Source organism: Bubalus kerabau, chromosome 2, assembly GCF_029407905.1.
Source record: "Bubalus kerabau isolate K-KA32 ecotype Philippines breed swamp buffalo chromosome 2, PCC_UOA_SB_1v2, whole genome shotgun sequence".
NCBI lineage: Eukaryota > Metazoa > Chordata > Mammalia > Artiodactyla > Bovidae > Bubalus > Bubalus kerabau.
In genome coordinates, this window is record NC_073625.1 from 29,888,320 (window position 1) to 29,915,466 (window position 27,147).

General features: G+C 40.8%; 2 protein-coding genes across 3 annotated transcripts in view; both read left to right on the plus strand.

The window, feature by feature from the left end:
• The window catches only part of PDLIM3 (PDZ and LIM domain 3), a 31,411-nt gene extending 25,245 nt beyond the window's left edge, over positions 1–6,166 (plus strand). For both annotated transcript variants that reach the window (XM_055567388.1, XM_055567387.1), the window contains 3 exons: positions 1,435–1,565; positions 4,063–4,174; positions 5,589–6,166. In XM_055567388.1, the coding sequence (XP_055423363.1) occupies positions 1,435–1,565; positions 4,063–4,174; positions 5,589–5,778 (433 nt within the window). In that variant the 3' untranslated portion in view covers positions 5,779–6,166. The remainder of the gene's footprint in view (positions 1–1,434; positions 1,566–4,062; positions 4,175–5,588) is intronic.
• A 534-nt stretch (positions 6,167–6,700) lies between these two features.
• Positions 6,701–27,009, plus strand: CCDC110 (coiled-coil domain containing 110). The gene is made up of 8 exons (XM_055567385.1): positions 6,701–14,711; positions 15,056–15,160; positions 21,927–21,982; positions 22,411–22,476; positions 23,620–23,730; positions 23,826–23,885; positions 24,562–26,647; positions 26,951–27,009. The coding sequence occupies exons 1-8, from the start codon at positions 14,702–14,704 to the stop codon at positions 26,998–27,000; spliced, it is 2,544 nt and encodes an 847-aa protein (XP_055423360.1). The 5' UTR covers positions 6,701–14,701; the 3' UTR covers positions 27,001–27,009.
• The last annotated feature ends 138 nt before the right edge of the window (positions 27,010–27,147 follow it).

A 27,147-nucleotide genomic window follows, 5' to 3' on the forward strand; every position in this document is an offset into this window, starting at 1 on the left:
AAAGAAAGCTTTCAAGAAAAAAAACTACTAAGGGTTTATTGCAGATATCTAGGCCTTGTGATAATGGCGATTTGCGAAATTAAGCAAGCAGAGTTTTATGTGACAGCAATAAAATGAAACCATGGCAGGACAAAAGGTACATGTCTTTTGAAAAACTACAGTGTACTTTACAAATGTCTGGTACAGTACTTCTCAAAAGTGATATATAATCTGGGATACTGTGTTTCTTCTTTGGGTATCAAAAACGGGGGAAGGGATGGGAGGTTCAAAGAAGTTTTAAAAGAAATGATATCTTTTGTCTCTTCTAATGGCATCTTGTGGAAGAGTTAATTATTTTTCCATTTACTATTTCTGCCATGAGTAAGGGTTTGTAAGTGAATATCTCAGGCTACTAATATAGATATCTAATTTCTATTGGTCTCTATTTTGACTAATTTTTTCTTTATTATGCATATTTGTTCAAAGTACTTTTCAATTAAAAAGATTTATTAGAAGATAAAACCTTATTACTTCTTTCAATATTATAGAACCATTATAAAGTATTATAATGCTTACAAGTGTTATGTAACAAGCCCTTGGGATGAGATAAAAATAGCATAATGTATTTCAAAGCCATTTGCAAGGAGCTTCAGATAGGTAAGATGATTATTTCCAAATATGATAGAGGTAATAAAAATTTGTGCAAATAGCAACTACCTTTTCTAGATAATGCAATTAAATGACAAAATAGTAAAATATTGCAGTGCCTGACATGTATTTTTATTGTGGCATTTTTTATTGTTCAACATGAATATATTTGTAGAAAGTTCATTAAAATAAATCATCTATCATTTTTGTAAATGAATTATAATGTAGCTATTTAGTAGCCTATACAACTGACTTCTGTGTGAAAGACACTATATTATGTGCTTTCAAACACTGAGAAGTTGAATTCTTCGATTTACAGGCAAAATGTTACCTTGATTCAAGAGTTAACAAAACTAAACCATACACTTTTGGTTTAATATCAAAAATGAATCTGAATTTTATTAACATCTTTATGACTGAGATAAACTGGGCTCACTCATGCACTTTCTATCACACGTATGTGGTCTTTTATTTCTAAAAGGTTAATTTTGTTCATATTATAATTATATATCCATCAGACGCAGGCATTGTTTTTTAAATTACTATTTCCTAACAACGTTTCAGTTGCCCTCCAAAAGGATTCTTCCACATGGAGAAGTGCTGAAGTGACCCCAGGTTAATCGATGATTTTTTAAGGCAACCCGTGTGAATTCACATTATGCTTAGCTGTGGTAGAGATTAACGTGAGAATACGGAATCTCTGTTGGGGAGGTGCTGTAAATACAGTAATCCCTGCTTATTGATATCTTGCGTCGTCCTGCGCATACGCACGCTCCTGACGCGGCTTCCCGCGCCATGTTGTTTCAGTGAACCCACGGCCACCGTGCCCCCCGAGTCGGATGTGTACCGGATGCTCCACGACAATCGGAATGAACCTACCCAGCCTCGCCAGTCGGGCTCCTTCAGGGTGCTCCAGGAACTAGTGAACGATGGCGCTGGTGAGCAGTCCGTGAATGTCTGCTGAGACGTTGTTGACAGAGGTTATTGCAAGGGTCAGGGGAGGGGAGGGCAGCAAGCATAATGGGAATGAGAGTCTAAAAATTGATTTTCATCAGTCATCAAATGACTCTTTGCTGTAAAAGGATTTGGTGTTGCCTGGTTTATGAGGAGAACATCCAGAGCATATTTAAGGAGCCACTAACTTGATGGTAAAAGAGCATCAAAGATAAATCCTATCTCAGTAGTCAAGGGCTAGTTCAGCTTATTGATCATAAAATACTGCAAGATTTCTCAGCCTCCCGCATATCCCAGGCTATCATAATCATCAAATTTTTAGACAACACTGGAATGAACACTCACTATGTCCCAAATCCTGTGCTGAGCTGCTTTGCACACGTGATCATTTAATCCCCACAATAACTCAGCGAGGTAGGAGCTGTTATTTTCCCTATTTAACAAAAGCGAAAATGAGGCATAGAGAGGGTGGATTTGCACAAAGCCACACAGCCAGTAAGAAACAAAATCGGGTCTCCAACCCACTCCTGGGGTCTTCAGAGTTCGTGCTCTTACCAATGATTTTCCATGTCCAAAAGATATATACTGTCCTTCAGAAGCTGCACAGAAATACAAAATGCCCCATTAGTATGCTGCTGCTGCTGCTAAGTTACTTCAGTCGTGACCGACTCTGTGCGACCCCATAGACGGCAGCCCACCAGGCTCCCCCGTCCCTGGGATTCTCCAGGCAAGAACACTGGAGTGGGTTGCCATTTCCTTCTCCAGTGCATGAAAGTGAAAAGTGAAAGTGAAGTCGCTCAATCCTATCTGACTCTTAGCGACCCCATGGACCACAGCCTACCAGGCTCCTCCATCCATAGGATTTTTTTTCCAGGCAAGAGTACTGGAGTGGGGTGCCATTGCCTTCTCCCCCCATTAGTACAGCCATTATCAAAAAAATGGAAACTAAGTGTTGGTGAGGATGTGGAGAAATGGGGACCCTTGCGCACTGCTGATGGGGAATGTGAAATGGTGCAGCCACTGGGAAAAACAGTATGGCGGTTCCTCAAAAAGTGAAACAGGAGAATTGCCACGGGATCCTGCAATTCTGCTCCTAGCTGTATACTCATAAGAACTGAAAGCAGGGACTCAAACCAATACTTATGCACCAGCATCCGCAGAAGCATTATTCACAACAGCCAAAAGTTGGGAACAACCTAAATGTCTATTTACACATGAATGGAAAAACATCATGTGGTATATATCCATAAAGTACACTATTATTCAGCCTTAAAAGGGAATGAAAATTCTGATATATGCTGCAGCATGGATGAACCTTGAAAACATTCTGCTAAATGAAATAAACCAGGGACATAGAGACAGATATTGCATGATTCCATTTATATGAGGACCTTAGAATAGTCCAGTCATAGCAACAGAAAGTATAATAGAGGTCACCGGGGTCTGGAAGGAGAGTGAAATACAGAGTTAATGTTTCCTGGTTACAGAGTTTCTATTTTAGATGATGAAAATGTTCTAGAAATAGGTATCAGTGATGGTTGCACAAAATTGTGACCATACTTAATGCTACTGAATTACACACTTAAAATGGTGAAGATGGTCCATTTTATGCTATGTATCAGTTCAGTTCAGTTCAGTCACTCAGTCGTCTCCGACTCTTTGCAACCCCATGAATCGCAGCACGCCAGGCCTCCCTGTCCATCACCAACTCCCGGAGTTCACTCAGACTCACGTCCATCGAGTCAGTGATGCCATCCAGCCATCTCATCCTCTGTCGTCCCCTTCTCCTCCTGCCCCCAATCCGTCCCAGCATGAGTCTTTTCCAATGAGTCAACTCTTCGCATGAGGTGGCCAAAGTACTGGAGTTTCAGCTTTAGCATCATTCCTTCCAAAGAAATCCCAGGGCTGATCTCCTTCAGAATGGACTGGTTGGATCTCCTTGCAGTCCAAGGGACTCTGAAGAGTCTTCTCCAACACCACAGTTCAAAAGCATCAATTCTTCGGCGCTCAGCCTTCTTCACAGTCCAACTCTCACATCCATACATGACCACAGGAAAAACCATAGCCTTGACTAGACGAACCTTTGTTGGCAAAGTAATACCTCTGCTTTTCAATATGCTCTCTAGGTTGGTCATAACTTTCCTTACAAGGAGTAAGCGTTTTTTAATTTCATGGCTGCAGTCACCATCTGCAGTGATTTTGGAGCCCAAAATTTAAAAAGGAAAGATGCAAAATGTTCTCTGTTCCTTTGGGCATTTTGTAACAGCTCCCTACAACAACAACAGTTTTTTAACTAATTTAGTTTCGTAAGGTCCCATTTCAGAATAAATTATGCTTGAACGAATCCTGGTTCTTTCCAAATGATATTGTGGGTGAAGGCTAAGAATTCCTCAGGTTAAAGTGCACACCTTAAAATAGAAGCAAAGTATAAACCGTAGCCAGCTGCTCCCTGGCCATAAATGGAAGCACTTTGTATTTCAGATGACCGTCCTGCTGGAACTCGGAGTGTGAGAGCTCCAGTTACAAAAGTCCACGGCGGTGCTGGCGGCACGCAGAAGATGCCATTCTGTGACAAATGCGGGAGTGGCATCGTGTAAGTTTCATTTTCAACCCTAAATTCACCACCAGTCTTGGCGTCAGTTCCCTATTTCCTCTAGAAGAGACTTGAAGTTTTACAAAAAACAAATGTCTATTCAGTGAACTGAAATATAAATGTCCAGAACATTTAGGGCAGTCTGACCAGAAATCCTTTAGGTGTACCCCCAAATTAGCATAGAATGTGAGCTGGAAATCCTGACTTATAATTTCAGGTATATGTTCATGAAAGGAAGCTGCCCCAGAAGTATATCCTAAAAGTCATTTCCGAGAATCATGACTTCACTTCACAAAGCCCTCCCTTTGTTGATGCATAGTCTTTGAATTCTTCCTTTTCTGTATAAACCCAGGAAAACAAATATGGAGGTCACCCAGTTGTTCATTAAAACACATTATCCTTAGTCGATTTCTTAAAGTTGCACAAATACTGAAATATGATTTTTTAGACACACAGTCAACTTCTATTTTAAGGGGCTTTAGGTGTAAATAGCCACCCTTGCTAGTTTCAGATCTTTAAGTAAACCAGATCGTTTCAGTCCCTCCACCTCCTGGCCCGTGGGAGCACGTCTTCCATCCCCTTTTTCTGTTCCCCTGTCACTAGCTCTCACACTGAGGAGCTATCAGTCGAGTCACCCAGGAGGCATCCCAGGAGGGTGGGGGAAGGAGATAAGCCTGCTTATAGCACAGAGGGGCTGGGAGACAGAGAAACTAGCAGGACAGGGAGCTCGGGGCAGAGAGGACCTCGTAACACACGACAGGTCGTGATGTTACCCAAAGTATTGGGGTGGCCAAGAAGTTTTTTGGGCTTTTCCATACACCGCAATGGACAAACCTGAAAGGATTTTTTTTGGCCAATCCAACAACTGTTGCTCCCAAGTTGGAGTAAACTGTTTTAACAGTTTACTGTCGAAATGCAAGTGTACCCACCTGTGAAAATTCCATCTCTGCCCTTTGATGTGTTCTGTGTTCCATAGAGTGGACGCTGGACCACCAAGCTAGACAGTTTAAGCAGAGGGACTTTGGTTGTATAGACAACAACCTTGGTCACAATCCGATTCCTTTGCAGAGGATTATCTGCATCATCTCTCCTGCTTCCAAAGAAACAATGGGGAGAGATCATGAAGTAAGATCCTATCATTTCTCTAAAAAAAAAAAAAAGAAAACTTGTTTGGGAAAAAAAAAATCTGAAAAATATTCACACGTGAACAACAGAGATAAACCCATGAAGATTTATTGTTGTCTTGGCTCTCCCTGGCAACTGCATCAGTTCCACAGCTGCGCCCAGTTTTATAGCTATTCTTTCCTGAATGTGAAACACCTGCCTTATCTGTAGTGTTGTCTCCCTTTGGGTCATGTTTTTGGCTGTGTGTGTGTGTGTGTGTGTTCACGAGGGTCTCCTTTTTCCCCAACAGTGGTGCGGTTGTGAAAGCGCGGGACAAATACCGGCATCCGGAGTGCTTCGTGTGTGCCGACTGTAACCTCAACCTCAAACAGAAGGGCTACTTCTTCGTGGAGGGGGAGCTGTACTGTGAAACTCACGCCCGGGCCCGCATGAGGCCCCCGGAGGGCTACGACACAGTCACCCTTTATCCCAAAGCCTAAGTCTTAGCAGAACGAGCTCGCACACACCCACGCGCACCCACACAGGCTGGTGTTAATGGCTTTGGGCCAGATTTATAGCAAAGTGCTGATGCCAAATCTAGAACCAAGATTTTAGACACTTATTGTATTTTTAGGAGAAAGAATGGGAGGTACATGCCTGCTGTAACACAAACATGCATTCAACTGTTTGGGGGGGACGCTTAGCAATAACTTAATGGCATTTAAAGCAATAATTTTTTCATGTCATTCTCCACAGTTTACATTTATATTATTATGACCATCAAACATGTAAACATCAAGATATTTGGGGAGTCCAATTGTCTTTCCTTAACCAGCTGATTTTGCAGTTCTAGTAAATACCAAATGACAATCTTGTATTCTAACAAAACCTGCAGTGTCTGTTATCTGTTTCAACAATTACAGTGCATGTCAGGGAGAAATTCTCTAGATCTCTCTAGTTTCATATTCAGTCATACTGCTGAATGCAACATAACATAATAAATACATAAAATATTTTAAAAATACCTAATGAAGTGGCACTTGCTGAATTCAGATAAAATCAACATTCCAATGAGGGAACCCAGTCCTAACTTGTCGTGTAAAACTTGGGTTGTACACGAGTGACAACTCAGATATTTTCAGGAAAAAAATATGGTGTCTTTAATTTTTATAACTCATTTGCTCTTTCTTATGAGCCCACAGTTTCTGCTGATTGGAGGGGAAGTTTTAAATTTGCTAGTTAAAGGTCTCAGATTAAAACAGTTTCAGATAAAAACAGTCTCAGATTAAAACAGTTTCTGTTGCTTTGAAATAGTCTCTTTCATTTTAAATGTCTCTCAGATAAATATTCAGACTCCATCAAGGCTAGTTCTTTATTCTCAAGGCTCACCACCACCATCTTCTCCTCCCAAAGATGGCACCTCCAAGAGGAGGCATTCAGGGGACCCTCTGGGGAGGAAAGGGGCTGCTGCTCTCCTGGGGTCCTGCTTGTATTCTCTGCTGAAAATCCGTGGTTCCACTTGCGCTGTTTTCTCAACATAGTTGGAACCAGGCAACAAGCCCACCTTTACCACCACCTCCAAAAGTCTCAGCTCAGCTTTCCCTGGAGTCATGGTTTCTTTGCATCTCAGACACAAATCCCATCTGGCCCCTGGCTCAGCTCGGGCATCTTGCCCTTCACCATGGTGGTGCCACGGCAATGCCCCCTGACGTGCATGTCTTACCTACTTCCCAAGCTCGTCCCTGGGGACAAAGGAGAAGTTAGGAAACTGTGCTCTCCAAGTATAAACCATGGGAACCAGCAGGCTGGGGAAGTGGGGACTGTCTCAGGCCCTTGGTCTCACCCCCTTGTCACAAAGCCATGTCTATCCGACTGCAGCTGCTGCCTCTGGGCTGGGAGCAAGGACCCTCCTATTGTCCCAGATGGAAACCAGGGCCTGTGTTGTACTGCTCTGGGATTCTCCTACACTTCTCTGATTATTTCTGACCCTGACCGGTCTGGGGTTTTGAACTAGTGACACAAGACAGAACACCTGCCCCACCCCTCTGGGCCATTTGAGATAGAAACTGGAACCCCTGCACCAAAACACAAATTCGTTCAAGGAGCAATTCCAAGAAAATAGAAAACTATGTGATCAAAGATATGACTGTATTCAAACACATTACTTTTTTGGTTCAGATGTTATTTTTAAATTTTTTTTTCTGGGAAGGATATAATCTTAAAAGTTTGGAAGCTAGAGAGCAAAGGAGTGGGAACTGATTTAGGAAACCTGAGAAAGTTAAAATCCAAAGCAGCAATGGAGAAAACTGAAGACTCAACCTAGAATCTTGAAAAGGCGAGGGAACTGATAACATAGGCATTTCTAGACTAGGGGATAAAGGTGGGGTTAATGATAAGGAGGGTCATGGACAAGCTGTTTGAGAAGCACTTAATCCCCACTGTGTCCCCTCCTCTGCCCCTCTCTCACACACCCATAGCCTTTCCTAGTGGAAGTTTGCCTCATATTACCTGGAGAAAGTAAAACAGCATTTCTGGAGTCAGGAAGCAAAGTTGAGGGTACATGTATCATACTAAAAAGAAGTTAAATAAGAATGAAATACTCGTGAGAAGAAAAGTGTACATTAGACATTATGCTATACCTTAATGCATACTTTATGTTAGGTATCAGACAGTATTTTCCTTAAAATTATATTTTACATATTTTATAATGAAGTTCTTAAGTTCAGATGTTCAATAATGAGGGGGAAAAGTAGTACGGCTTGAAAAATAGTAGTAGTATGGCTCTAATCTGAAATTCTGGAGCCATATGGCTTAAAGCTGCTAATTCAGTCTATGTGACTAAGGTTTGTGATTATTGCTGTTTAGTCACTAGGTCATGTCCAACTCTTTGCAACCCCGTGGACTGTAGCCCATCAGGCTCCTCTGTGCTTGGGATTTCCCAGGCAAGAATACAGGAGTGAGTTGCCATTTCCTCCTCCAGGGTATCTTCCTTACCCAGGATCCAACTCGTGTGTCCCACACTGGCAGACAGATTCTTTACCTGGGAAGCCCCAAGGCTTACGAAGCAAATTCTCAAATTGCATGTCCATTATTTTTTATATAAATTATATATAAAATTATTCTTTTGATGATTAAATCTAGAATTTGAACATAAAGATAACTTTATGACAATTAACCCATAGAAATGAATGCAATATAAAAATCATTTTAAAACATACAAAGTACAGGGTGAAAATAGCAATGTTATAATGGAAAGAAATTAAAACTTTTTAAAAAAAATAATAATAAAAATAAAATTAAAAAAATAAAATAAAACTTTTTAAAAAAGTAAACAAATAAGAAAGCAATATTTCTCCCTGTACTAACACTTTGTCTTTCAATAATGAATTCACACCTGGGCTTATATAGGAATTCATGCCACAAACAAAGAATGCCAACCAGTTTTTATTTAGCTCTCAGAATACTATATCTTTGGAGAAAACAGATTAGTCACTGTTTTTATATTTATAAGCTTATTAAAACCAGTAGTGATCAATGAAATCATCTCTGTTTAAGAACTCTAGGCTCATGATTAACTAAATTGCTCTTTTTTCAGAGTAAACCCAGGATAGAGTTGCTACACCCTCTACCAATGGGACAACTGTTTGAATAAAAAACAGCTCTGGTTATCACATACATCTGCACCTGTGTAAGCAAAGTAAAGTTAATGGCTAATATGATATGCAAACAGTTTATTTATCTCTACATAAGATAATCTAAAGTTTGTCCATCACAGGAACATTCCAAGATAGGCAGGATGGAGCTTGGGGGTTCTTCTACTAACAACCTGAGTTGCAAAAGTTTGTCAAGCTGTCCTTTAAACACAGATTTGATTCTAGCCTTGAGAAACTACTGCTTTATAACCATTACTCTTTATTACCATGTCATCATGGCCTAATGTCCTTTCTTTTGCTTTTTTTGTCCTTATGCTGTGCTATCTGAATCTTAAGCATCAAAAACAAAATTGGAGAAAGATTGAGAGCATTCAGATAATTCAAGCAAATAAACCATTTACTTGATCTACATGAATATTTCAAAATAATTGTCTTAAGCTTCTGTTCATGTTGGAGAGCACTCAATACTTGGTGGACCCCCTACCAAGTAAGATATGTTGACACTGAACCCAATGAAATGGATTTTTGAATACATTGGCTATATTTACAAACTGACATTTTCAAGCTAGCTAGAATGCTTCATGTGATGAAGGTTAAAACAAAGCACCTATAAGAAGTGGTTGCTTTATCATAATTTCTTTGGTTCAAATTTTGTAGTAATGTTATTAATCACACTTCAGAAGAACATAAAATGATTATATACAAGTTGTTTCTGTGCCAAGGGCAAGAATATGTTGCAGAGTTTCAGACCTACCTCTTATGAGATCAAATTCCCATTTTATCTCCTTTCCTGAAGTGGAGGGGATTGAAAAATTACCTGTGAATTACCAGTGTGAATTACCTGTCATGTGTATATATGCCAAAGCGCACATGTATCTGTGGCTCACTAAAGCACCAAGCTTATGCTACCAATGTTGCATGCAAGAGCCGCTTTGTGTACCACGATACCTCACACAGGGGCACATGCTGTTCTGCCTACCCCTTCACACATCTGGGCTCCAGATGCGGCTGAGTTCCCGAGGCTTTCAGCCTTGACCCTTCTGGAACCCTGCTTCATGTCTCAAACCTTGTCGCTCCTCCACATGAAGACAGTCCTTGATTCCAGCGCTGCTTCTGCCAGCCAATGGAAAAGACTAATTGCCGCTAACGAGTACTATTAATTTTCTACTGCCCCCTTTATGTCAAATCAAATACTTGTGTTTTGTTCTGAAGACAGCCCTTTAATCTAAAAAAAAAAAAAAAAAAAAAAAAAAGACTTCAAGGGTAGGAATTCTAGATATATGGAAAAAAAAAGTTGGAAAAAGAAATTGAGGAATAGAGTAATGGGCATGATCTGGACCAATAAGGACCAAGTCTCTCTCTCTCCGTTTTTTTTTTTTTTTTTGACTATGCTATGGACAGAGGAGCCTGGTGGGCTGCAGTCCATGGGGTTGCCGAGGGTCGGACACAACTGAGCGACTTCACTTTTACTTTTCACTTTCATGCATTGGAGAAGGAAATGGCAACCCACTCCAGTGTTCTTGCCTGGAGAATCCCAGGGACGGGGGAGCCTGGTGGGCTGCCGTCTATGGGGTCACACAGAGTCGGACATGACTGAAGTGACTTAGCAGCAGCAACAGGTCTTTGTTGCTGCACATGGGCTTTCTTTAGATGCTGCAAGTGAGAGGGGACTACTCTATAGTGTGGCACATGGGCTTAGGTGCCCCGAAGCATGTGGAATCTTCCCAGACCAGGGATCGAACCCATGTCCCTTGCATTGGCAGACAGATTCTTAACCACTGAGCACCAGGGAAGTCCGAACCAACAGTCTCTTTGACCTTAGGAAGGTTTGTCTGATCTGTAGAGATGATGATACTGAACTTGGCTCTCTGACAGAGGCTGAAGAAATAGGGAATGCACTTTCTCTGAAATGAGGCACTTCCATTAGATAAGGCTGTGTTTGTGAATCTTACAGAGGGTGCCTATTTTTCCCACTCAGTCTTTCTGTGTCATGGACTCTTCTCAGCCTGCACGCATGCTCACATACTCTCCACCATGCTAAAACTCTCTCTTTCCCTTATATCTATTCCTTCTCAAGCTCCCTTGATAATCCTCTGTCTATCTCTTTAGTACAGGCAGATCAAGTCCACTTTCTGAGTTTCCCCACTACACCACTATTTGTAAGTCCCCTAAGGCAGCCATCAACTTCCTAAGAGCCAAAGCTACTGGCTATTCTTAGTGAGTTGTGGGGTTTATTCTCCTATATAGATGAAATCAGGTTAAAATTAACTCTAAAACATACCTAAAGATGGCTGTAGATTTGCATTTGCATGTAGTAGACTTTGAGATGGTCCAGTAGCCATCCAAGACGTAAGTTCCCTTGACCAAAGCACTAACTGACCAAAGCACTAACCTTATGACAATTGCCCAAATTTACCATGTCCCTTGTGGCTCAGCTGGTAAGAATTCACCTGCAATGTGGGAGACCTGGGTTTGACCCCTGGGTTGGGAAGACCCCCTGGAGAAGGGAAAGGCTACCCACTCCAGTATTCTGGCCTGGAAAATTCCATGGACTGTATAGTCCATGGGGTCGCAAAGAGTTGGACAGGACTGAGCAACTTTCACTCGCTCACTTGGTCACTTTTTCACACTACTATAGACCTCAGCTATGATTAATGATAGCCTTGTGATCTCAGGTTTTTAAAAAGATCTTCTGGAGCTAAAACCCCAGAAGTATTTCAGTCTGGTAATAAATTGCTAAGAATAGATTTGACTAGCTTGTTTTTGTGCAAGCTTTTGAATTTGTTCCAGATTCTTGATTCTGCAGCTGTTAGTCAACAGGTGAAAATGGATTCTGTAAGAAGAGCTACTATTTGAAGATTCTGAAATATTGTGACTCACAGATTTAAAAAAAACAAACAAACTGGCAGTACAGATTTTAATTCCAACCTTTAGCAATGAGCTTCACAATAAAAAATAAATAAATAAATCAGACATTTTCACAGCAGTTTTCTGGACTGACTGACATGTATAGCCAGAGAAGGCATATCTCCTGACAGAAAATTCTCCACTCTCCACCTGATATGAGGTCAAATGAAATAGGAACAGTCTCACCATACTGAGAAAATAGTACAGGTGACATGTGACACCATATCAGGGAAACAAGCTTTTAGTTCTAACATTAATATTTATACCTCCTCTATACTTTTGTAAAATTTAGATGAAATGTTGTCCTATATCATAAAACTGTGATTTGCTATGGGTAAAAAAAAAATAAAAATAAACTGATTTGTGGCAAAACTAGTATTTCAGAATCAAGAAATCTAGTACTGACCAGTTAGGAGAGTTTTTGAAAGGTTCCTAAATCTTCCCATGTTTCAGTTTTTCCCATACAAATCTGGAAAATAACATTTTTCCATGAAATTCCACACTTCTCAACACCATGAAGTATAAGCTAAGAATATTTCACCAAAAACTTAATTATTGGGGCAATAATTACACTAGGGAGGGAAAAAATTGAGCATCTCTCAGAGTAAGTGTTTTGATTCTAAACTTTGCTCACCAATTTCAGCTGGGATCATCAACCTTTTCAGTGTCACAGGTCCAGGAACTATGATAGGTGGGGCCTCGAGTAATCAGATAAGACTTCCCTGGACATACATTCACAAATGCAATAAATATTCCCCAAAGTGACTAAATACATCCATTTTGGGGGTGACAGTTTCTCTCCTTAACCATCCAGTTTCTCTCTCTCACCAAAGAACAGGGCCTCCATGTATCTCTTGGTATGAGGCCCTCACAGGGGCCTCTTCTGAGGGGATACCATTCATATCGTAGACACTTTAATTATTAAAGATACTTTTAAAATGTATTATAACTTTGTTGGCGCCAAAGATGGGCTTGTTGTATATTAATGATAATGATTTTTGGACAAATAAATTATTTTTTAAAGTTATTCTTTAGTTTACAAAAGAGAAATGAATCTTGTAATCAAATGATCTTGTTGACCTAACATCTAAAATCAACTGAACTTCTAAGTAAAGAACTGCTGCTCTCATTGATGAATTGATTGGGAAGTATCTTAAAATTAGAGTAGACATCTACTGAAATTAGTACACTGGCCAACTTTGAGGTTTTGATACTGTATCTCTTATCATCTGCTTTTTATATCCTGTACTGAATGGTATGGTTGAATCATCCCATTTAAATCCACAAGTAATTTCTGTGTACACATCTGCCATCCTAACCCACAAACATTACACAGACAAATCAGCTATTGTAGAATATTACATTATATTAATTATCATGTTATTAGATATTAATGTATAATGTTGCATAAATAGGCTATTTTATAGTAATTTCATATTTGTTATGGAAATTTCATTAGTAGTGATTAACTTCCTAAAATGTAATGCTTCTTTATCTACATTCTCCTTTCAAAATACTGAAATTTATTCAGAAGAGTAATTTGACAGACACATTGATGAAAACGTTTGCAGCTCTTCAGAAAAAGTTAACTTTGTCACCACCAATCATCAGTGGAGAACCTAAGTTCTCAAAATTACAGTTTGCCAAAACTGTCTACAACACCACAAGAAAGACTGCCAAATCTTCCAGAGGCCACTTCTATAGGCTAGGAAACAAGAAATTTACAGCTAGGAAACAATGAAACTATGATAAAGAGCTTCATTTCCATGAAATCGAGGCACATAATTATTACATAATAAATTATTCCATCATGACTTGAAATTCCTTACTGTAACTTAAAATCTGAACTTTCAATTATTTTATATTCCATCTGTAATGGCTGTTATCACAAAATAATAACATATACTCATTTAAGTTTCACTTAAAGAGCTCCATTTTCAGTGGGCAAGGGGATTGACTGTGGCCAAAGTCAGCCCGATCTTTACTTGAACAAGCCCCCGTTTCCAAGGCAACAACCATCTTTTACAAGTGATTTACCCAGGTTCACAGGAAAGCAGCATGCTCTACAAATGAAGATTGGCGCCTCCGCGACAGCTCTAATGTGTACATTTCAATACACTGGTATTGTAAGTTCATTACTGGAAATAGGGGTCTTGTAACCGCAGCAAACAGATGTCCCTGTCTAGGATAGCTTGAATTCCAAGTCGCTGAAACTGACCTGACAGATGGGTTGAAACAAGAGGAAGAGAACAGAATAAAACAATGAAATGGCAATCAGAGAGATCAGAGCAGGCAGGGAGTTCCTAGGTGTCTGTGTCTCTCCAAACACCCCACTCTGTCCACACAACTTCGGCTCAACAGGTGCTGCGGTAAGTCAGAGTCTGATCAATTTCTGGATGAGCAGGGGAGACGCGGGGGGCAGGGAGGGGGGCGCCCTAATGAGTTTGTCACTGGATTTGGGGGGCACAGCGAAGGTGGGTGGAGAAGGAAATGGCAACCCACTCCAGTATTCTTGCCTAGAGAATCCCGTGGACAGAGGAACCTGGTGGACTGCTGTCCATGGGGTCGCAGAGAATCGGACACGACTGAAGCGACTTAGCAGCAGCAGCAGCGAAGGTGGGACCTTCCCAACACGCGACCGTTGCAGGCGCCGCTCGGGCGGGGCGGGCGTTTGGGACCCGGGGCCCCACACCCCAGCGCGCATCTTCCTCCTTCCCACCCCCACCGCTGCGCGCGCCCCCACTGCCCTTCGCGTGGTCCCCGCCACCCCGTTGCCAAGCAACGAGATGTCCGGGCTAGAAGCAACCGAGCAGAATGCCTGGGAGGAGGGAAGGCAGTTGGGAAAAGGCCTTGAGTAGCAGAAATGAGCCCGGGTAAGGGGGTGGGACTGGCCTTTGAGGGGGCGCCCTGGGAGGTGGACGGGTACTGGAGAGCGCCACCTCCCCGACCCCGGCCCCTTCACCCCCAGAGCGAGTCGGGTCTGGGGTGCGGATCTGCAGGACCAGCCGCGCACCTCCGCCGGCCAGGAGAAAGGCATCCCGGCGCCCGCCCAGCCTCCGGCCCAGCGCGCCCTCCGGTGGCCGCTCAGCGCGCCCGCGTCCCGCATCCCCAGGCTTCGCGTCCCGCATCCCCAGGCTTCATCTCCCGCATCCCCAGGCCTCGTCTCCCTCCTCCTGGCAAAGCCAAAAGGCTGAAGCCCAGTGCTGTTTTGTTACAGAAAAGCGTCCTGAGGAAGAGGATGAGGTTGACTGCGTCCTCCTTTCAGCATCCAAGATCCTAAATTCTTCTGAGGGGATAAAGGAAAATGGTAGCAGTGAAACAGGTAAGAAAACCTCCCGGCCAAGCTCGGCCTGCAGTGATGCTTCTGCCTTTTTACTGTAGCAAAACTACAATAAATGACGTAGCACCAGTTGGGCCTAAATCCCCTGGCCCAACTGGTGTACTTCCGGTAACTGTTCGGCTGGTACTAACAGTAACTAACATGGAACATTTCCTTTGGGCCACGTACGGTCCTGAGCACTTCAATGGATCAACTTAATCTTCACAACAACCTTATGAAGTAGGTACGACTGTTCTTCTCATGTTACAGGCGAGGGAACTGAGTGAGGCACAGAGAGGTTAACTAACTCCCCAAGGTCACACAGCAAGTAACAGGGTCAGTATTCAGCAGGGTAGCTGCAAATGTCCAGGCCTTAAAACACATGCTACACTCTACTGCTTCTCTGAATATCAAATAAGAAGTTGCTGATTTTTCTGGACAATCACTAAAAAGATACTGATTCTTTCCAAAAGAACTTTTTATAGTAAATTTCTGCGGACTACTGGAAGGGTGTATAGGGAGGGTGTTTGAAATAATTAAAGAGCTGCAGTTTTCGAGCTCCATATAAACCATGAATAAGGTGTGGGGGTGGGGTGGGGCATCTGAGCACACTGAAGTTGGAGTCTGGCTTCCTCCAGAAAGGCTGGAGAAGGCTCCAGGGCTCTCAGAGGGGCCTGGTGTTCATGAGAGATGTCAGGTGAGGCACAGAGCGCTGGAGGTGGGAGGCCTTCTGTAAACTGATGGGCCACCTTCGGATCTACAGTTGCCCCCAAGCCACACGGGACACGTGGGCCATCCCCACGGAAAGGGGCTAGGAGAAGTAACCGGAGATCTGAGGTCAGGAAGGGTTTGTCCACCTTCAGAAACCAGGGACCTTCACAAAGGCTCTGAAAATAGGGCTGGCACAGCCACACCCCTGTAGACAAAGACAGTAAGATGCCCATGACCACCAGGATAAGCCATACCTCAGTGGCCCCCACGGGAACAGTGGGCTGACCTGACCCCTCTCCACTCTTTTGAGCACCGCCCATCTTCTGGGGGGAGGCCAAGCAAGCACCCCTGTGCAATGTGTGGGTGGGTGGGGGTGGTTCCAGAAGTCCTGACCCAGGGAGAAGTCCTCACAGACTGTTTAGACAGTTCCACACCACAGGGAGAGCATTTAAGGTCAGAAGAGACTGAAGGACTTGAATTTGGCAAGACTGTGTGTTATCTAACGTGAGCGAGATGTAAGGCTCTGGAGGAAAATGCCAGCATTCACAGAAAATGACGTTCCATACAAAATAGCACATAGGCTTGGCTGAGAGATCCTGTCTTTCTCACTAGAGCATGGTGCGTATAAGGGCATGGGTCAATCAGTGAGAGATATTCCAAGTCAGATGTGATGAAAGATGGCAGGGATCCTCTGCCTACAGCTAAAGACGAAACTCGGACGTGTGATCCTATGCCCTGCCCTCTTTCTGTTCTCTTAGCTACATTTCATCATCACCAAGAGGTCTGTTCTTTGCGTGCTGACCAACAGAACATTAACGTGATTTGCATAAATAACACCGAATTACAATGCCCTGCAATAGTTCTCAGGTCTCTGATCTTAAGTAGTTAATATATGAAGTGGTGGAGTATATGGAATGTCAGAGGTGGGTGGGGAGTGGGCAATTTTATTTCAAACAGGATGGGAGGAGACTTCATTAGCAGATGACATCTGAGCAAAGGCCTGAAGGAGCTCAAGGAGTTGTCAGTGCAGATTTCTGGGGACAGAACATTCTGGGAAGAGAGGACAGCAGCTGCAGGGGCCCTGAGGTGGGAGGAGCCCTGGTATGTTTGAGGAATAGCTAGTGACGGGGGCAGAATGAGTGAGGAGGAGGAGGAGGATGGCAGGAGGGTTCAGAGAGGAAACTGGGCTTTGCAGTTCCATGTACGATGAGAGGGCTTGTTCTGAGCAAACCAGGAAGCAGTGGAAAACTGGAGCAGTCATCCCTGCTCTCCATCTCAATTAGAAATTTTAAATTTACCAAACCATCATCATATTGATAACATCCTTGTTGCTACAGTAATATTAGTAACGTTTTCTTGAGTACTTACTGTATGCCATGCACTGTGTAAGGCTTTGCCTGGAAACTAGACGCTGAGCCCTCACGGCAAGCGTCTGGTGAAGTCAGGCTTCCAGCCCAGGCAGCCTGGCTGCAGAGCTCCCGGGACAGCGCCTTGTGCAGGGACATACCCTCCCCTGTGCCCTACATTTCCCCATAGGAGTTACTCCCGTCCTACACACTCTATCCTCTGTGCCCCTCACTAGAAGGGAAGCTTCACATGGGCAGAGATGTTGCATGTTTTGTTCAACTGTAAGATCGCCAGAACCTTGGACAGTACTTGATAGATAGCGCTGTTCAAAAACAGTTGTTGCATGAATGAATGAAGGCTTGGATGCAGCAGCTCACAAGGCTTCAGAAAACAATTCCTTCTAGGAGTGAATGGGAATTGCCGTAGCAAAATTCAGTGTTTGAACCTGAGAATTAAAAAGCTTCAATTACAGAGTATCTAACATCATATATAGAATTATTACCACATTGCATTTTAAAAATTCATTTGTTCTCCCTGCTCCATTAGCTACAGCTATGTCCTTAAAACTTTCTCTGTACGTTGAATGGGCTGCCCTGGTGGCTCAGTGGTAAAGAATCCACCTGCTAATGCAGGAGACTTGGGTTTGATTCCTTGGTGGGAAAGATGCCCTGGAGAAGGAAACGGCAACCCACTGCAGTTTCTTGCCTGGGAAGTCCCATGGACAAATTTGGTGGGCTACAGTCCAAGGGGTCAGACATAACTTAGCGACTAAACAACAAAAATATGTCTACTATGACATAAGCTCCTTTAGACTTTAGAATAAATTCCCCATATCTTTACCTAAATTATCTCAAAAGGCATCCTGTTGCAAACTATCTTGTTTTTAAATTCTGACATTTAAATGTGAAACAGCTAGAGAATTTAAGTTGAGTCTAATCTGAATAATATTTCTTTCAATCTGAATAGAGATTAAGCCTCTTCAGGACTGGCACCACATCCTCTACTTAGTCTAAATACTTTCCAATACTGTACATTTAGCAAGAACATAAACAGTGATGTGTGATTCTGTTCCCTCTCCTGTGCTTCATTCATAACTTCTCTTCCAATTCTAGAATCACAAAATCCTATGTGGTTCTTTAAGTATTGATGAATTTTAAAATTTTCTTCCCATTGGGAGTAAGGAGCAGCCAGTGTCTCTGAAACTCATAAGAAAAATAAAAAGTTCTTTTGATAGCTTTTTAAAATAAATAACTCTCTCTGCCTACCCTGTATCTTCACTGAATCATCAGAACTTTGCTGGAGAAAAACACTCACTTCTGAGTCATACTGTAGATCTCAATGCTATTTGGAAAAGTTACTTTATTTCCCCAGAAAACACTTTATCAAGCCCTCTCCAAGATAACTATTTCACTTTTCTTGTTTCATGAAATCTCCAGCACCTCTCGCCACTACCTCTCAATGGGCAACATGATCTCATACTGTATGAAAAAATTAGAAGCAGTCAGACCCAAACACCCTGACCCTCAACCTTAAATTCTGCTAAGCTACCTGGCTGTGTCCCACATTCTCTGCTGCCCCCACTTCCATGGGAGGACTGTCCCTGCTCCATCACAGGCCATTCCCTCCAGATTATCTCTCTCCTGGAATTCTGTACTTCTTAACTTTGGCCTCATTCTCCAGAATTCTTCTCCATTTCCACTACATGGTTTCCACAGCAAGCAGGTAGATTAGACTCTCTCTAGTTAAAAAATTTCTTGGACCTTCATATCTCTTCCCCCAAATGCCTGTCCCCGCCAGGCACCTTATCCACTGCCAAAGTAAAATCAGAAAATGCTGCATCTATATATATATATATATATCTCCAGTGCCACAAACCTCCACCTTCCACAGGGGAACAAGACGGAAGGAGGGAGGTCCATGTAGAAGCCGTCTAGAAAGGCCATGCTCTTTCCTTAAGATCTTCATTCGCTGTATCTCTTGAACAAGTCTTTGGATTTCTTTTTGCCCCACATTTCCTACTCCATCTTAGCAAAAGGAGTCCTTATATTTAGCTGTAAACTTGCAAGTCCTAACAAGACAAAGGAAATCTGTGCAGGAAAGGGAGACTGTTGCTGAGGGTGCAGGAAGAGATAAAATTGTGAATAGGAAATCCATTAAGAATAAAGCCAAAGGCTTGGAATATTTACAACAATAATATCTTATCTTTGGGTTTAAATAGTTTTGTGAGAATTATAGTTACAGAACAAAGTGTGAACATCATGAAACGTGAAAATAATATCACTATCAAACATCATGACAACTGGGGAGGAAGGATGAGGCCAATTTTCTCATCATTTACCCCCTTTTTTGGCACGGATGGAGTGAATCACACTGAATATTCACATCAGAAATGTATGTTATTTGCAGGCGGCTTCTTTACCTGCTGAGCCATCAGGGAAGCCCCACTGAAAACATAAAATTTCCAATCTCTTAATCTGTTTCATGACCCATTTCCAATATTTTAAGAGGGCTCTCATAAGAAATAATCTCTCATGTAGTGAGTAAAAATCTGAATACTAGCAATAAATTTGACTATTTGCAGTTTTATTTTGTCAAATATAAGTCTAATATTATTATTTAAAAGTAGAATACGTAATATGATCCCATTGATCGAAAATCATTTGTTTTTTTCCATGTATGTGTCTAGAGAGCTGACTAAAGGGTAGGTACCTAAAGTTTTGTTGTTGTTGTTGTTGTTTTTCAGTAGCTAAGTCGTGTCTGACTCTTTGTGACCCCATGGACTGCAGAACACCAGGCTTCCCTGTCCTTCACTGCCTCCTGGAGTTTGCTCAAACTCATGTCCATTGAGTCAGTGATGCTATCTAACCATCTCATTCTCTGTCACCCCCTTCTCTTCCTGCCGTTAATCTTTCCCAGCATCAGGGTCTTTTCCAATGAGTCGGCTCTTTGCATCACGTGGCCAAAGTATTGGCGCTTCAGCTTTAGCATCGGTCCTTCCAATTAATATTCAGGATTGATTTCCTTTAGGATTGACTGGTTTGAGCTCCTTGCTGTCCAAGGGACTCTCGAGAGTCTTCTCCAGCACCACGATTTGAAAGCATCTGTTTTCCAGTGCTCAGTCCTCTTTATGGCCCAACTCTTTCACTCATACATGACTACTGGAAAAACCATACATAGGTTTGACTATACGGACCTTTGTTGGCAAAGTGATGCCTCTGCTTTTAATATGCTGTCTAGGTGTGTCATAGCTTTCCTTCCAAGGGGCAAGCATCTTTAATTCTGGATGGTGGGATTCTAAGTGATATATTCGGAGAAGGCAATGGCATCCCACTCCAGTACTCTTGCCTGGAAAATCCCATGGATGGAGGAGCCTGGTAGGCTGCAGTCCATGGGGTCGCTAAGAGTCGGGCACTACTGAATGACTTCACTTTCACGCATTGGAGAAGGAAATGGCAACCCACTCCAGAATTCTTGCCTGGAGAATCCCAGGGACAGAGGAGCCTAGTGGGCTGCCGTCTATGGGGTCGCACAGAGTCAGACATGACTGAAGCGACTTAGCAGCAGCAGCAGGTGATATATTCTTTTCTCGTTTGCATTTTGATCTGTTAATATTTGAGTTCATCAGAAGAGGTTATTTTATTTTATTTATTTTTAAAATTAATTTATTTTAATTGGAGGCTAATTACTTTACAATATTGCAGTGGTTATTTTAGAGTTTGGAAAACTTTGGGATGCCTTACAGGACTGGTCCAGACCTTAACTTGAGTTCCTTTTTTCCTCTCTGAGACGAACATTTCTGACTACCATTTTATTCCCAGTAAGATGCAAAGCTGAGCAGTAACCAGATGGACTCACTGTCCATCCCTGCCCTGTGATGAAGGTGGGATTCTTCAGTTGGCCAAATGACTCCAGGTTGTGAACCAGAGCTGCTCTCTCAGTGATAAGGGCCAGATTGGGACAGGATGGGAGGGAAGACGCTTTGCAACCAGTTTCTATAACATCTGGCAGACTTTCATTCCAAAGGATCTATGCTGAACTCTTTAGAAACCTTCTCCTAAATATCAGAAATTGCCAGCCTAGGGGGAGCATTCTAATGTAACTCTCATTTCATTCAGGACATGTTTTTAAAATTTTTTAAATAAAAATTTTGCATTTGTCATGAAACTTGCAAACATTATATAGTCTCTCCTCTACTGCAGATCTATGATCTGTTTTTTAGGAAGGAACACACGGATCTTTATAGCACTTTGCTTAAGAACACGATAAGACTTATGTTCTATTAATCCAAACTGTTTTCCAGATTAAGGAAGAAAAACATCACATGGCTGTTTCATAGACACTGAGACAAGGGTCTCCCATCATATGAGAATTGTTCATTTTTATACCAAAAAATATATAGTTTATATCCCTGAAACAAACAAAGATATCTAAGTTTCAGAGTACTCTAAGTTTGGTGTTACAAGTTAATGATTTATTATAAAAGTAAAACCACTGTTACAACCTCAAGTAGGTGCAGTATTTTAAGTCAGATGAAAATTATTTCTTAATTCGTTATACTGGTAGCACTGGGTTTATCCTAATGTGAACATCAGTCATCTCATTATCTCTTTGCCTCACCATCCAAGAAAGCTAACAGATTGCTTTCCATTAACATTGTTTAAAAATAACAATTAAGAATTAAATCACATCATTTTTCAATTTTACTTTTTAGAACACGGCTGTGTATCAGAATCAGAAAATCAAATCCAACCACAATCAGCATTGAAAGTGAGTATATTTCATTTTCTCAGAAAACCTGTGTAAAGTCTGATCTTTCTCAGAATACTTGAGAGTGAGCAAGAATGATTAGTAAGCCAGCCACCTGACCCTCCACGTGATCCCTGTAATAGGCAACTTTGGGGGATATTTTTTTTTAATTCTAACAAAGTGTGCATTCATGTGTGCTAAGTCGTTTCATTTGTGCCCGACTCTGTGCGACCCCGTGGACTGTAGCCTGACAGGCTCTTCTGTCCATGGGATTCTCCAGGCAAGAATACTAGAGTGGGTTGTCATGCCCTTCTCCAGGGGATCTTCCTGACCCAGGTCTCCTGCATTGCAGGCAGATTCTTTACCATCTGGGCCACTAGGGAATCCCATAACAAAGTGTATGTTCACCTACAGATGTTCAGTTTCATCCCTGTATAACTTTGTTATAGGCCCTTCAGCAACAACTGGAATCGTTTCAGGCTCTCCGAATACAGACTCTGCAAAATGTTAGCATGGTATGTTTCTTTTAATTTACATAGAAAATATCCAAATTGAGGATACCATCATACATGTCTAAGCTGACGACCCCACCCAGTTGATTAATTGAAACTAAATGTGATAAAATAGAGCTGCAATCTATTCTAGACTCCAAATTTGGAGGAAACTACATTGTTATACCTGTATTTTTTTTTTTTAAGTATGTTTAAACTGCTACCTATATACAGTCTAAAAATAGGGACTCTCGTCATAAGTGATACAAAATCTAACTCAAAGTAAGGGAAATTGCACTTTGTTAGATCTGGCAATGAAAACCCCAGGGATAGTGCACTTGGGGACGGCTTTATCTGTATGACCAGGACTACATCATCCAAGAACCAGCATCCCTCCTTATCATGGTTCTGCTTTTGACAGTATCAGATTCTCAGACTCCAGGTGGTAGCAAAAGGGTTGCTAAAAGTTCCAGCCTTTATCTTTCCAGGCTCCAGTTAGAGAAGAGACTGTGCTTTTCTCTCTTAGCAGTTTGTCCTGATTCTGATGGCCCTACAAGCATTCTTGAAAGCAGTCCCTGTTCAGAGGGAGGCAACGCCCTAACTGGTCACATGCTCACCCCTTGGAGCTGGAGGTGGGCTCTCTACCACCGCCAAAGGCACAGGGTCTTTATCCAGAAGAAACAAGGGGTAGTGTAACTGGACAGGGTGTGGATTCTGGGGGTACAGAACACAACACATACAACTAGAGGCCCTATATAAACTTCACCCTGACATTCCTGTACTAGAAGCAAGTGCGGGGAAATGGGAAGAGAAGACAAAATCCTCCTGAGGCTGACACAACAGAGTCCACTCTGATGACAAAGATGAAGGATCTCTGATTTATTCAACAACGTAAAAAACAAATATCTAAAGTTATTTTAATTCAGAATATTCTACTTTCCTCAGTTAAGCCTTTCTGATTTTATAATCACATAGTAAAGGCATACTTTTCTTAAAGATTCCTTCAATAGAGATTACAATAAGTTTAATTTAATTTATATTTTATATGATGGTCAATAATTTTTATGTGTAGGAAATTTAAAGATATCTTTTAATTATAATATCTATTATTCTTGTGCATTCATAAGTTTATAAATTAAGGTCTGATACTTAATTTGTCTTTTAAAGGTACAGTCTGAAATCAGTGAAATATTGAACAAAAGTATCATTGAAGTAGAAAACCCACAATTTAACCCAGAAAAAAATCTAGTATTCAGCACACACAATGAAACGGCTTTGGTATGTTCTTCAACATAAAATCATTTCTACATTTCGGTACTTCACAAATGTTACAACCTTTGATCTTCATCTTTACATTCTCCCCTTCTTCACAGGGTGACTGGATTGTCAGAGGTGAAAATAAGGAAACTCCTGTCCTGAAAACCCTGAAAGATGTATGTTTGCCTCCTCCATACTTCTACAATTTTCTTGTTTCTCTTAGAAGAGCATAGGAGGGGCATTTGGCTTAGTCCAGATTTCTAAAGATTCCCAAGTAAACTGAAATGCAAGGCAGCTTTTATAGCCTTTCTGTCCACTTATGAGTTCTCCTACTTTTAGGACTGACTTAGACCTAGAGTGAGTTCTCTAGAACAGGTCCAAACCAAGTCACTGTGTCTCCACTTATTAGAACTCACATTTCCAGAACAGTCACAGCCCTAGATACACTTGAAACTAGGAAGACAAGCTAAGGTTGACATACAGAAGGAATGAAACTTTTCATTTTCTTTAAACTTCCCTTTGAACTATGGCTGCTCTCTTCCCCATCAAGGTATGATGGTCTCTTGAGAAATGCTGGATTTCTATTTCTGAAATTGAGGGGTTGGCCCTGCTATCTCACTACTTAAGAAAATAAGTATAATTTCTAAGCAAACTGTGAAAACCAGAGTTACAGGTCTGTAATAAAGGTAGAGTTTCCTGCAGAAAATGAACCATACTTGTTAGGCTTCTCTGCTGCAGAAATGGAGAAAATGTTCATTCTGGTTGTAAAAATATATCCTCCCCAAAATATTGTCTTAATTTGTTGGTCATGTAGCAAATGATAGTACATAGTGTGATTTTTATTTTTACTAGCCTATAGAGAATCAAGAAGAAACCCTTTCTACAGAGAAAATTCATCATTTTGAGGATTCCAGGACTCTTCATTCAGCAGAAGAAAAATTCAGTAGTGATAGTATTGACAGTCTTCCTCAAAGTATAGATGTTCCATGCCAGATACATTTCAAGGACATATTACCTCTGAGAACTTCAACAGATAATTCAGCTTCAGAAAATTCTGACAGGTTGAAGAATTATAATAACTTTTATAATTTCCTACCTAATGCACCTCAAAATGGGATGTCTCAAGCTGAGACGCTAATTCTGGATAAGTCCAGAATGACAATGCCTTTTCTCAAGAATGGATTTTGTGAAAATTTAGATGATATTTGCCATTCCATCAAACAAATGAAGGAAGAGCTTCAAAAGTCACATAATAGGGAACTGGCACTTACAAACGAACTGCAGACTTTAAAAGCTGTTCCAAGGCATGGGAATTATGACCTGCCCCCCATTCACAAGGAAAAAAACAATTTCATTAAGGAAGAAAATATTGAAAGTAACTTAAGTGAAGATATAAAATCAAAGAGAATTTTGGAATTAGAGGCATTAGTAAACAAATTGCTCCCACTTAGGGAAACAGTGTCAAAATTCCATGTGAATTTTTGTAGGAAATGTAAAAAATTATCTAGGAGCGAAATACACAGGGGAAAAAGGAATGAGAAAAACAATAAAGAAATTCCTATCACTGACAAGAATATTGCAGATTTAAAACTCCATTCCAGAGTCCCAAGACATACATTGGCATTCATTGACCCAACAAAATATGAAATGAAAGACAAAGAAAAACAACCATTTACAGTAAAACAAGGATCAATAATATTTGAAAATGAGAAAACATCCAAAGTCAATTCTGTTACTGAGCAATGTGTAGCAAAAATTCAGTACTTACAGAATTACTTGAAAGAATCTATGCAAATACAGAAAAAAGTAATGAAACTAGAGAATGAAAACCTAAGCCTTAAAACAAAAATTAAACCTCTTGTCTTTACCACACAATCTCTGATACAGAAAATTGAAATGTATGAAAAGCAACTTAAGACACTGGTTGAAGAAAAGAATACTCTCCAGTCCAAGTTAACTAAAACAGAAGAAGATGGCAAAGAATGTCTTAAAGAATTGAAAAAAATAGTTAGTAATTATAATGTTCTCCAAGGACAAAATAAAACCCTTGAGGAAAAAAATAGTCAACTTTCTTTGGAGAATCAACAAATAATAGAAGCATTAGATCAACTAAAAAGCAAGGAACACAAAACTCAAAGTGATATGGCCATTGTCAATAATGAAAACAAACGATTGAGCATAGAAATGGAATCAATGAAAACAAATATTCTATTGATACAAGAGGAAAAAGAAATGTTAGAGAAAAAAACTCAACAGCTTCTAAAGGAAAAAGGTGCACTGGAAAATGAACTGAAAGAGACCCGCCTAGAGACAGCGCAGCTGAAAGAGAAAGAAAGATTGGCAAAAATTGAACAAGAGACACTTCTTCAAATAGTAGAAACAGTTAAAAATGAAAAGCTTAATCTTGAAACCAGCTTACAAGAATCTACTGCTGCGAGAGAGATGATGGCAAGAGAAATTGAGGATATTCAAACATACCAATCTACTGCGGAAGAGAATTTTCTGCAAGAGATAAAAAATGCAAAGTCAGAAGCAAGTATTTATAAGAATAGTTTGTCAGAAATGGGCAATGAATGTGAACTGTTATCAAAAATGTTAATGGAAATTAAGACCGATAATCAGCTTCTAAAAGAAGAACTAAAAAAAAATAGTCAAGAAAGTATAAAATTTGAAAATAGCATTAGTAGACTTGAGGAAGACAAAATACTCTTAGAAAACTATGTAAGAAGTGTAGAGAATGAAAGGGACACCTTGGAATTTGAGATGCGGAATCTTCAAAGAGAATATTCAAATCTAAGTGAAAAAATCTGCAGTCACCATATTGACCTCTCAAAAATGGGTCACGTTTCAAGGAAAGATAAATTCCATTTTGACATCTATGATATTTATGAAGACACCTCTAGTCCTGGGAATAGGCCTTTAGCCCTTGGTTTGAAAGGTATGTATATCTTGGTGGATTCATAAAAATGTGTTTAAGATTTCTTTTGTCTATCAGGCATTAGCCAGAGGACAGTAATAAGAAGGTGAACACTATTTTTGTAAGATTTGTATCCAATTCATTACATTGTTGAATTACTTAGAGATTTTGGTCCTTTGATGAGATGTGTTATTTATACTACTTCTATATATTGTATATGGCTAAAGCAACTTTGGTAGCAAGCAGGAAATTTTTTTAAATTATTATTTTTCCACAGTACACTTAGCAGTCCCATCTTTTCAAAAATTCTTTTTTTTCCCCCAGGAACTCCAAATAAACTGTATCAACTGCTTCCATCCAAGACATGTAAATAAATTTCTGAAAACAATATTTCAAAATCTTTCATCCGGGTACTTTTTTCAAAAGCTTTAAATTCACCTCCACATATGATCACGATTACCTTATAATTGATTGGGCTAGTTTTTAATTAGAAATTGGAATTAGGTTTATATTCTCATGCT